The sequence below is a fragment of the Cricetulus griseus genome, chromosome 7, assembly GCF_003668045.3.
Source record: "Cricetulus griseus strain 17A/GY chromosome 7, alternate assembly CriGri-PICRH-1.0, whole genome shotgun sequence".
NCBI lineage: Eukaryota > Metazoa > Chordata > Mammalia > Rodentia > Cricetidae > Cricetulus > Cricetulus griseus.
The window spans coordinates 38,150,321-38,163,101 of NC_048600.1; the positions used below are offsets into that span (position 1 = coordinate 38,150,321).

Below are 12,781 nucleotides of genomic sequence, written 5' to 3' on the forward strand. Positions count from 1 at the left end.
GATATGAGTTTGAGGGCAGCCTGGTCTACTTAATCAATTATAGGCCAGCCGGGACTACACTGTGAGTCACTGTCTCAAAAATAAATGAGTAAATTGCTGCCTTCTGACCTTGTTGCTTCTCTGATATGCTGGATGCTATGTGTAGGTCACAGGCTATTGTGACACCATTGGTCACTAACGACTATCCCTGTACCTCTATTCTTCAGGCACCCAGGAATTTTATAAAAAAATGTATTTTTTTAATGTGTGTGTTTTGCTGATGTGTGTCTGTGCATTGTGTGCATGCCTGGTGTCCTTAGAGGCCAGCTGAGGACTTACTGGCTGTGAGCTGCCATGTGAATGCTGGGAACTAAACCTGGGTCTTCTGCAAGAGCACCAAGTGCTGTTAACCTCTGAACCATTGCTCCAGTCCCAGGAATTCTCTCTAAAGAGTCATTTGATTTCAAATCATGTGTATACTTGTGCATCTGAATGTGAGTGCATGCATGTGAATGGAGATAGCCATGGAGACCAGAAAAGAGCACCAGATCCCTTGCCGTTGGAGTTACAGGTGGTTATGAGCTGCCCAACATGGGTGCTAGGAACTGAATTTGGGTCCTCTGCAAAAGCAGCAAACACTTTTAACCTCTGAGTCATTTCTCCAATCCCAACTCACTAAGGAGTTTTTCTAAAAGCATCTTGGATGATTCTACTGTCCCAAACTCTCAACAGCTCCCTCACCCTCATAGGAAACGTGCCCCTCAGTGTGATGCAGAGGGCCTTCAAGGATGCAAGGTGGGCTGCCTCTTTGACTGATTTCCCATGTCATCTCACCTCATCTCCCTGAGACCCAGCAATACTGACCTCAGAGACATCACCCTGCTCTCTCCTGTCATCTGTTCAGCTACTGCAGTTACTGCAGCATCCCCTGTGGGGTCCTAAAGATCAAACTCAGGCTCGACGTCTCATCTGCCTGATCCCAGGGAAGCTTGGGTGCCCAGGAAACTCGCACAGAAGCTTATGTCAGAGTTGTATGAATGTGAGTCCTCCCCCCATGCTTGGTGTTTGAACATTTGGTTCCCAGCTGGTGGCACTATTTTGGAGAGCTGTGGAATCTTCAGGAGGAAGTGGGTCTTTGGGGTGGCCTAAGGTTTTCTGACTTCATTCCATTTCTGTCTGCTCCTGGCTTCCTGACTGAGGAAGCAGTGCCCGGTCCTCCAGTGACCATGCCTTCTACACTGGGATGGACTGTGTCGTTTCTTAAACTTCAAACTGAAATAGACTTTTCTCCTTAAGTTTCCTGGAGCACAGAAGGAAAGTAAGGAATACAGAAACCAGCAAGACTCACAGTACCCCGAGACTACATAAACCCTTGCTCAAAGAGAGGAGACTCTTGAGACGGGCTTCGATGGCACAGCCTTTCTGAGTTGTCATCTATAGGCTTTTGTGTGCCACAGCTGTGGTAGTCCCCCATGCTATACAAGTAACCAGTAACCAGTAAGTTAACTTCTTTACCAGGCTGGACATGGATGGAATCATTACTTAATTTGCCATTGCCCCATGTGGGGCAAACCCCCAGAAAAAGCCCACATTGACTCTGATGTTTCCATTATAAACATTTTCTTTTAATTTAAGAATACTGATTAACACAGGAAATAGATTTAATTCATGGAATTGTGCACATGGTCACCAGTTACACCGTGATATGTTAGTTTCCTCATCACTTATTGGCACTGTTGACAATCACTGTAAACAAGATCACTTGGTCTTCGTGAGTTTGCTATGCTTGCTAGGTAAAGTTTTCTACAGGGAGCATATAGATAGATAGGTACAGATCTAGTAATTAGTACATTAATGTGCACAATTTTGCATGGTTACTGAGCATCAGTAAAAATTATAAAAAAAAACCCATTTATAATAAAAAGGGAAGATGTGCTAAGATTTGCTAGTACTGGGCCTTGTTTTCTGCAAAATTTACACGACAGGCTAGAGACATCTACTAAACTCTACTATACTAATGCATGATGACCAGACCTGCACAGAAGCGCCTCTTTGTGGGTTCTGCCTTAGGCAGAAGTCTGCCCACCAGGTTTCTGGGTTTTCAGCAACCTTTTCTGATTTCTACCATCTTGAGTTTTGTGGAAAATCCTTTTCCTTGGAATTCTTCCAGCTAACCTCCAAAGATGATGTCTCAGGAACACACTGTGCCTGAGTCAAAAACTTGTGGGTAAATGGCTTAAATTTTGTTTGTTTGTTTAAAATGAGAAGAACCAACTCCAAGCAAGGGGTGAACAATACATCTGGAGATGACTTTCTGGAAATGGTTTCATTCTTCTGTCAAAAAGCCCTGTGGCAAGAAAATGAAAGATCAGCCACTCCCTCTGCTAAAGAGTGATTTCTACTTGTGTCCTAACTTAAAACCCTTTGAACACTTGCCAAGGACCTGACCAGTGTCTGCATGTGATGCTATGTTTCTCAGGAAGAAGCATGCTTAGATGGATTAGGGTTTGGCCTGCACTTTCCTTGTTTGTCAAATAAAACCTTGAACCTTGGGATATTCTGGGTGGGGTCTGGTTCCCTAGGGAAAGGCCTGAGGCTATGAACAAATGTGTCTCTGCATATGCTTTAACCTTTCTTCACTCTTCCTTGGTTTTTTTTTGCTTGACTAACTTCTCTTCATTCTGGAGAATTCTGCTCAAACACCCCTTTTTCCCTTAAAGGCTTCTTGGACTTACTAATATTCAGAAACCCTTGCTAGAGCACTTGCCACACTCTGACTTCAACATTAGGTCTGTGGTTCCCAAGAGAGTGGGAGTCCCCTGGGAGCAGGTACTTAATCTCATTTCATGTTTGTCTTCCCCGGGCTCTCAGCACAGGGCCTGGAATGGCACAAATATTTCATGAAAGTTGGATGAGTGTATAAATTATTGATGCAGAAATAAACATACTGGTGACTGAAACCGTAAAGGAGGGAGGCAGACCCCACCGAATATATGGTTGTGGAAATGATCTTAAACATGGCTATGAAAAGGGGTGGCCGAGTCTCAGATCGCACACGGGGCTGTGAGGTGAACTGGGATTCATGGGCCTGCTGTTTCCATTAAGCATGTCAGTGCTTTTCATTTTCAAGGCAAGGAAATTGATGAACATGCCTAAAGGAGCATGGAAGTTAGGTCTTTGGATGATTCAAGAGCAAAGGGCTGAACTGGGAACCCTGGTGTACCCATCTCTCCAGACAGTCAACAAGGGCACCAGGATGCAGAGGCTCTTGGAAGAAGACAAACCAGCCCCCCCCCCCCCCCCCCCGCCCCCCCCCCCCGCTGCAGTCTCCCTGTTAAACACCACCTCTCTGAAGAATGAGGGGCTCTGCTCAGGGGCCTCTCAGGTCAAGTCAATTCTAAGATCATCATGCCTCCAGCTGAGATGCTGGAGCCTGCATAAACATTGGTTGCTGGCTGAGGTAAGCCCTACAGAAAGGCCCAGGCTCTGGGGGGTGGGGGTGGGGGTGGGGTAGGGAAGTCCAAGAACACCATCATGACCCAGAAAGCTGCTCTTCTTTTCTTATGCCTTTATAATGAACACATTGCCTTTAACAAGAAGTCTAACTGTGGTCCCCTGCAATGGAACAGCCCTGCTCAGGAGAGGAGGGAAGGTGGATGGGTGAAAACTGGACTATGAAGTTCCCAGGATGAGGAGTCACATTTCAGAGGCCCTGGTATGAGATGAAGGGGCTCTGTTGCCCGTGTTCCTCAGCTTACGCTCCAAAGGCAACTTCAGCTCCCTTGTGTCCCCTGGATGCTCAAGATGTAGTTTCCTTCCCTTGGGTCAAGACTGACACAGGGTGGAGAATGTTGCCTACTAATATCACTCAGAGATCCTCTAGGAGCACAGGTCAGTCAAGGGCAGAAGTCACAGGCCAGGGGGGTCACCAGGGGCACAGGGCTGAGTGGATCTTGGTATTTAGGGTAACGAAGCCCCTTCTCTCCCCAAACACACTTCTCTCTCCCTACTTGTCATCTTCCTGAAAACCATCCAGACCCTCACTAAGTCATGAGTGGGGTATGGAGCTAGGGATTTGATGAGAAGCAAGGACAGTTTGTTCGTAAAGGACAAGAGGACACCAGCATCTCTGATCCCAAGACAGGGTACTTGAGATGGACTGAGACCCCAAGGATCCTGCCTGCCTGCCTCAGAGCAGGTGTAATGGCCTTGAGTGGCTTCTAAGAAACTGATTGGTCCAGGGTTGGCAGAAATATGGCCTCATGGCCTTTCCTAAAACTGTCTAAGGCTTACACAGAACTTAAGGGCGTTAACCAATTGGCACCATGAGTTCTTCAGGGAGGAAACCCAAACCCAGGTCCTCCCCACCTGCTTGATCCTCCACAACCACTGAACAATGAACCTGCCCCACAAATGACCCTTCAGCTTACGCATTCGCCTCTGATAAACTTTTAAGTGAAAATATGAATTAGGCAAACTAATCAAGTTGACACCATTGAGACCGGGCTTTCTCTGAATGTCACGGGAATGGCTTCTTTACTTGAAGTCTGCTAAGATGTCACTGAAAATATTGAGGAACAGGTGAGCGTGGTGATCCCTGAAGACCAGTGTGGGGCGGAAACGGATGCATTTGTCACCGCAGCCCCCCAATACCACACCTGGAAGAAGAACACATTAGGTTAGGAGTAGGAGTTCCTAGGGCCACATTTTGGAGACTTGGGGGGTAAGTGGGCACTGTCACAGCCCTGGATTGCTCTCCCAGGCAGGCTTTCCTCTGATCTTCCTTCCACTATTCATCTCACCTTTCTCCCCTCTCTCTTCCCTCACCCACCCTCTTTTTTCTTTCCCTCCTAATTTTGTGTGTGTGTGTGTGTGTGTGTGTGTGTGTGTGTGTGTGTATGTGTGTGTGTGTTTTAAGAGATGGTTTCACTGTGTAGCCCTGGCTGTCGTAGAACTTGCTACGTAGACCAGGCTGGCCTTGAATTCACAGAGACCTGCCTGCCTGGGGTTAAAGGGGTGTGCCCCCAGGCCCAGCCCTCCTAACTTTGAATGTCAGCTCTCTTCCTACTACTGGGTTGGATGGTAGAAAAATCTCAAGATAAAAGTTCTTCCTTGCCAGAAACTCATGGTACACTGCGGTAAGAAAATAGGTAAATAAATACATTACAAAAACAAATGCAGAAGGGGCTGAGCCATCATTGAAGAAGGGTGGACACTGCTGATTTTCAAAGAGGGATTTCATCCAGTGTGCTGGGTGTACATGCCTGGGTTTGTATGGCATGAAGTAGCTGCTGCTTTGGAACTATTTTTTCACATTTTCAAAAGGAGGCTAAGCCAGGCATGGTGGCACATACCTGTGATCCCAGCACTTGAGAAGCAGAAGCAGAAGGATTCCAAGTTCTAAGCCTAGACTATACAATGATACCCTATCTCAAAATATAAATAAATAAAAAGTTAAAAGCTAGGCTTAGTGGAACATGCCTATAATCCTAGCTACTCGGGAGGCTTGTGAAGGAGGACTGTAGGTCCAAAGCAAGCCTGAGTTATAGGGTGAGTTCAAGCCACTCTGGCCAACTTAGTGAGATTTTTGTCTCCAAATTAAAAGGTGGCAGGGGTGGAGGGGTGGATAGGGATGAAGTGGTTCAACATATAAAGCACTTATCATGCGAGCCTCATGGCCTGAATTCAGTCCTTAGAACCCACATAAAGGGAGAACTGACCCCATGAAGGTGTCTTCTGACCTCTACATGTGCACCATAGCACTTGGACATACACATATCACAGATGTAATAAGAATGTTTTTAAAGGAAAATAAGGGTGGTGGTCAGGCTGTAGTGGTAGTTAGCTGAGTGGTACACCACTTGTCTATTATAGCACGTGTAGAGTTGTAGCTTTGATCTCCAGAACTACAATAAATAAGCAAAACAACAACAACGACAAGACTCCAGCTAACAGTTCTGTTCTTTGGGGCTGCTGCAGGGACTCTACAAGAAGGCACAAGAAAGGGTGTATCTCAGTGGTAGGGTTTGGCTAGCCTATCTGAGGCCCTGGGTTTGATTCTCAGCACTGAATATAAGCTTGGTTTGGTAGTATATGCCTGCAATCCCAGCACCAGGGAAGTGGAGGCAGCAGGATCAGACATTTAAAGACATCCTCAATTAGCTACATAGCAAGTGTGAAGTGAGCCTGGGATGCATGACACGGTGCCCCAGAATACAGGAAAAAGAAATAAACTCAGAACAAAGAGAAGGAATCCCACCAGTAACTTTTCTTCTTTTGAGAAAAGGCATCAAGTCTGTTTATCCCATGCACCTCTGCTTCCCCCACCCTGTACCTAGCAAAACTCAGCACCCACACCTATAGACTGATGAGATGGCTAAGTTCAGCAGCTACTTCTGCCCCCTTTACCTTTGTTTCTGGCGATTAGAATGAGTTTATTTCGTATGGATTCATCTGGAGTGTCAAAGGAACAAAACGTGCCTCGTCCTCTCACTCTGCTGATGAACTGGGGGTACCGGGCCTACAACAGGAAGACAAATTGGGATGAAAACTTGTTTCCTGGGTATTCATCGGTGCTGCCAAGCCCACGCAGCTTTTATGTGGGTGATGGGAATCTGAACCACCTCCCTAGCCCTGTTTGTGAGAGAGGCTCACTCTACACCTTTGCTAGCCTAGAACTTGTATGTGGACCAGGTTGCTCTCCCACTTTCTCTCTGTCTCTTCAGAACTGAGATCATTGGCATTAGATTTCGGCTTAGCACATTACTTATTTTCTATATTGATGATTTGTTGAAATATTAGTATTCTGGACATCAGATAGATTAAGTAAAACATATTAAAAGTAACTTTACCTATTCCAATTTGCTTTTTCATCTGGCTTCTAAGATTTTAAAATTATGTCCATGAGCCAGGCATGGTACCACACATCTGTAATCCCGGGACTTGGAGGTGGAGGAAGGAAGATGGGGAATTCAAAGTCATCCTTGATACATATCACACTCATCGACAGCCTGGGCTACATGATAATAATGCAATAAAAAGCAAATATAATAAATAATAAAACAATTACACACGTGGCTTGCAACAAACCCTGGTGGGCAGTGCAGAGGAGGGAATTAGGCTACCAGAACATTATAGGGAGAATCTTCTCAAAGGAATGTTTGAATTTGATGTCAAGAGATGAGGGACTAGGGATAGGGTTGAGATGGAAGAATGGGGCTACCTGTTTTTGCACATGCCAAAGCCTGGGAACCTGAAAGCAGCATGGCTAGCTGAGAACTGCTGGCCAGCAAGTGGTGCCAGGGCTGAGACAGGTACCTGGAGGTCCAGCAGCCCTGTGAGCAGGGTCTTCCCAGCATGGGTCACATTGTTGAGCAGGTCCTCCCGCTTGATGATGTTGATGACCTCAGCCAGCAGCAGGTTCTTGGATGGGTCTCCCAGCCAGGTGTTGAAGATCCGGTAAGGCTAGAATGAGATAGAGGCTCTCACAACAGAACACTTTGAAGGGTCCCCTACCCCTAGGCACACCTTTCCCTGTTTCTCTCTTTTTCACTCCACCCCTTTACTCTGCCTGTTCAAACATGACTCAGTGCGGGTCTCTACATGGGTCCCTCACTGCCCAGGAGAGAAACTCAAGTTATTTAACAACCTTTATCGAGTGGTAACTGTTTGCCTTTTGAGGAATTCAATGAATGATTCTACTTGAAGTTTCTAACCCTCCCCCTTGGACTCCCTGCAAAAAATTGTATATGCCTCTACACATATGTGCACAAACATGCATGTGTGCTCACACGAACACACGTGCCCATACATACACATACACCAAAGGGGGTGGGGTTCGGTTTGAGGTGGCTCAAGCCAGGTCAACTGTCATCCACCTGGGGTCAACCTAGCTAAGGAACAATGTTGTTCCTAGGAGCTGTCACCTTATTTTATTTTATTTATTCTTTTTGAGACAGGGTCTTCCCCTAAAGCTGAAGCTTACTGATTTGGAGGGCTGGCTAGCCAGCAAGTCCCAGGAAGCTTCCTGCTTCTGCTTTCCCAGCTATTCTTGGACTATGAGCATGCACCACCATGCCTGGCTTTTTGCACAGGTGTTGGGACTCAAACTCATGTCCTCATGCTAACATGGAAATCAATTCACTGACTGAGCCATCTCTCCAGCACCTATACATTTTCATCTCTCAAAGAGGAGAGAAACTGAACCAACAAACATCCTAAGGGCCAGGAGGGTAACATCGATTATCTCTTGGAAGTCATCCAATGACAACCACACAAGCTGGCACTATCAAGAAAGACCTGGTTGTCACATACCCTGGGAAGTCTTTCAGGCCCAGAAAAATCAAGAACTGTTCCTAAACTGCAGTGGTACACCACTTAATAAAGGGGGCGTTCTGAGAGATTCAGTGTTAAGTGATTTCAACACTGTGCAAACATTCTTAGACAAACTAAAATGTCATTATAATGTCACAGACAATTCAACCTTGAGGGAGCACTGTGATATGTAACCTACTGTTGACTGAAACTTTTCTCTGTGGTGCACAACTGCCCTACAATCTTCATTTAATACAGCAGGAAGTTGAAGTACAGAAAGGTTGGAAGACCTTAGCCATAGCAAATGCGGCTCATTGGTGGTGGCTCACTGGGATTGCATCGTGGTCTGCTGACTCCTAAACATGATCTACTTTTCCCATCCATGAACCCTTGTTACAGGAGCAATGTTGCCAGTTACAACTATGCCCAGGTTTAAGTCACATGTTAGGAGTAAAAGAACTAGGTTGAAGGGAAGGCTCAGCAGTTAAGAGTATTCATTGTTTCTGCAGAGGACCTTAGCACTCCCACTGGGTGGCTCACAAGCACCTGTAACTCCAGCTCCAGGGTTCTGAAGCTCTCTTCTGGCCTCTGCTGGCAGTAACATGAACAGACACGACAACTGAATAACACCCCCCCCCCCTTGTGTGTGTGTGTGTGTGTGTGTGTGTGTGTGTGTGTGTATGCGTGTGTGTGTGTGGGGGGGGGAGGGTGTGTAGGTGTGTGTGGGGGGGTGTGTGTTTATATGCACACATGAAAATTTGTAGTGTATGTGTATGGCTAACAGGTGGGCTCTGTGAGACTCCGGACTATCACTAACAGGCTCAAACCTTGGAGGGTGCTATGGTTTAAATGTAAAAATGTCCCCATAGGCTCATGTGTTTGAAAATTTAGTCCCTGACTGCTGGTGCTTTGGAAGCTTGTGGGACCTTTAAGGAGTGTGTCCTTGCTGGAGGAAGTGGGCACTGGATCCACCTTAAGGTTTTTATTGCCCAGAGCCACTTCCCCGTCTCTGTTTCCTAACTATAGATGCAGTACGACCTATCACCTCCTGCTCCTGTCACCATGCCTCCAGTCATGATGGATTACAGCCCTTCAAATTGTAAGCCCAAACTCTTCCTTAGGATGTTCTTATTAGGTCACAGCAACGTGAAAAGTAACTATGGCAGAGGCTTGCGTGACTTCTATGCCTGGCCTGCCATCAGTAAAGCACTGCAGAGATAATACAAGGCTCCCTAGTTAGATTGTTGTGTAAACTAAGGGACCACCAGAAACGGACAGGCACAAAGCATCCGTTCTACAGTAGCAGCTACTGACATTATTATTGCACGTGACACTGAAGGAAACCTCTGTGCCACCCAGGAGACCCCTTGGTTCCTTAGGTATGTAAGGGAACAGCCATGTGATCTGAACAAGCAGAGAAAGCCAGGATACTCACAGCATTTGGCCGGAACTCCTCCTTGTGGAAGAAGCCCCCAGTCATCATCTTCTTGCTGAAGGACATTACATCGGCTGGGTCGTCCAAGCCCCAGTGCTCATGGGCCCAGAACTTGCCGGTACAGCCTCCTCCAGTCTGAACTTCATCTACCAGGAAGGCACAGCCATGCTGCTCCGAGAACAGGGCGGGGAGAAACAAACACAGGTAAGCCTCCAGGGACCCCCCAGCCAAGCTGGAGGCCAGCTGTGTGCCCCACCCTTGTGCTCTAAACTGCAAAGCCAAGCCCCATTTCCCAGCTATGCAGACCAAAACAGAACAGTTTGGATAAGAGCTGCATCTGAACACACCCTAGAACTGCCTAGATGGAACAAAACCACAACATTGAAGACTCCCCATACCATCTCAGAGCTCTGCTGCATGTGGCTGCCGTGGTGGGCTTGACTGCATCAGAAGGCAAATGTGTACAAGCTTGAAGCCGAGAAGTCACCCCCTTTACAGCAGCTGCCATGGTTTCTGCATTACCTAGATTCACCAATTCCTTACATGTGTGAACTGGCTCATGTCCCATGTGTCTTCTCTATGAACTGACTGGTTTTATGTGTCCGTTCTACATAAAGCTGTTACCATGTGAATATAAACTTTCCCCCACAGGCTCCTGTGTTGAGCATTTGGTCTCCTGCCAGGGTGCTACTAGGATGTTGTGGAAACTTTAGAAGTGGGGGGATCTAGCCAGAGGAAATAGGTCACTGGGAGGTGGGTCTTTGTAGGCGGATTAGAGTATCTCTTGATCACTTCCTGTCTCATTCTGTTTCCTGTCAGCTACGATGTGAACAGTTCTGTGTCGCATGTTTTGCTACCACGGTGATCTGCCAAGCATATGGGGCCAGATGACTATGGAGCAAAATCAGTCTTTCCTCTAAGGGTTTACTCTGTTTAAATCAAGTAATTTGGTTGCAGCGACAAAAAGCTAATGCATACAGTGCCCAATCCATTAAGCTAAAGAGTTGATGTTGACACTGCTCCTTTTACATCTGCTGCCTATAGCCCACAGTGGATTGAAAGACAAGGCAAGTTCCAGAAACAGAAAGCAGCAGGTTGTGGCCATCTCAGGGATCTCATCACTGAACAAGTCCCGATGTACTGGCTGGTCTTATCTCTACTTGACACACAAACTAGAGTTATCTGAAAGGAGGGAACCTTAGTTGAGAAAATGTCTCCATAAGATCTGACTATAGTGCATTTTCTTAGCTAGTGATTGATGGGAGGAGGGCCAAGCCCATTGTGGGTGGGACCAACCCTGGGCAGGTGATTCTGGATTCTATAAGAAAGTAAGCTGAGCAAGTCAGGGGAAGCAAGCCAGTAAGCAGCATCCTCCATGGCTTCTACATCAGCTCCTGCCCTGTGTGACTTCCTTTGATAATGAACTGTGATACGGAAGCTTAAGTCAAATAAACCCTTTCCTCCCCAACTTGCTTTTTAGTCATGGTGTTTTGTAGCAGCAATAGTAAGCCTAACTAAGACACCAGAATAAAACAGTAGTTTGGGGGCTGGAGTGATAGCTCCATGGTTAAGAGCACTGGTGGTTCTTCGCTAGGATTTGGGTTTGATTCCCAGCACCCACATGGCAGCTCACAACTGTCTGCAACTCCAGTTTCAGGGGAATCTTATTTTTTCTTCCAGACTCTGCAGGCACTGCATGCACATGCTGCACAGATATACATGCAGGCAAAACACCCACGCACGTAAAGTAAAATAAATTAAAAGAAAAAAAACCCAACCAAACAAACCAACCCCTCCCCGAACCATAAACAAACAAACAAAAACCTCCAGTACTTTGAAGGATGTCTTTTTGTTTTTTAATTTTTTTTTTTTTTTTGGTTAGGTTCTCACTCTATAACCCAGTCTGGTCTTAAACCCTCTACATAACTCAAACTAGCCTTGAACCTGTGATAATCCTCCTGCCTTGGCCTCCCGAGTGCTAGCTTTGTAGGCTTGAGCCATCTCGTCCCATACAACTTTTACTTTTTTCTTTGGTGTTGAGGACTGAACCCATACCTTGTGCATGCTACTCAAGTGCTTTGCCAACGGCCTACACAACTCCAGCTCCAGAGGCTGATTCAGCAAACTTACCTTAAATAAGAATCACCCATGCCTCCTAGCTCAAGCCTGCTCCCACCTTAGATGCAACAAGCTAGGTAAACCTATCCCATTGAGCTATACCCCTAGTGCCAAGCCCAACGTCTATGCCCTCAAGAAGACCAGCCAGTTTCTGCACAGGTAAGTTTCTATGGACTCCCAGGCAGAAGTAGAACCAACTTTTTGCTCCGGGAACTGAACTCAGAAACCCTTGTCCAGCCTCATTTCAGGCACTCTAACCTTCCTGGCGATGTCTCTTAGCTTCCGAAAGAAGTCATCTGATGCATGGTTGTCTCCACCCTCGGACTGGATGGGCTCAACGATGATTCCAGCCACTGTTCTCTTCTTTTTCCGATACTTCACAATCAGATCTTCCACCTAAACCCAGAAAGGGAAAGGGAAGCTGTTCACAGATGCGCTGGGCACGGGGGGGGGGGGGCTCTGGGAACCCCTTAAAATTACACTGTGTCTGTGGCATTTCCCATGACAAGTGTGGGGCCTGTTAGGAGCCACACTCTGTATAGGAATGATGTGCTTTGCTTCATTGGGGCTAGCACCTAGGGGAGCCTTCGGAAGCCAGGCCTGGTAGTGCACACCTTTGATCCCAGCACTCAGGAGGCAGAAGCAGGTGAAACTTTGTGAGTTGAAGGACTGCCTGGTCTGCAGTGAGTTCTAGACCAGCCAGGGTGACATAGATAAACCTTGCCTTAAATTTTTGTTTTATATGGCCAAGTGTGGACATGTACTTTAGCCTCTCCTACCTCTACCCCCAAATTCTGGGATTGCAGGCATATGCCACCATGCCAGGCTCTGTAAGTGGGCATATTTGAATAACCCACTGAAAGTGTGGGCGTGGAGACTACTCCAATGTTGCCTCTGCAGTGCTGTTATTGCTCTTTCTGCTTGTTTGTGCAGCTA

General features: G+C 46.7%; 1 protein-coding gene across 2 annotated transcripts in view; it reads right to left on the minus strand.

The window, feature by feature from the left end:
* Positions 1–4,263: 4,263 nt before the first annotated feature.
* Positions 4,264–12,781, minus strand: part of Abat (4-aminobutyrate aminotransferase) — a 40,899-nt gene continuing 32,381 nt past the window's right edge. The window contains exons 11-15 of one of the 2 annotated variants that reach the window (XM_035447992.1): positions 12,104–12,241; positions 9,728–9,895; positions 7,297–7,443; positions 6,388–6,499; positions 4,264–4,637 (exon numbers count right to left, since the gene is read on the minus strand). In XM_035447992.1, coding sequence (XP_035303883.1) covers positions 4,516–4,637; positions 6,388–6,499; positions 7,297–7,443; positions 9,728–9,895; positions 12,104–12,241 — 687 coding nt within the window. In that variant the 3' untranslated portion in view covers positions 4,264–4,515. The remainder of the gene's footprint in view (positions 4,638–6,387; positions 6,500–7,296; positions 7,444–9,727; positions 9,896–12,103; positions 12,242–12,781) is intronic. The other variant, XM_035447994.1, reaches the window with a different exon arrangement.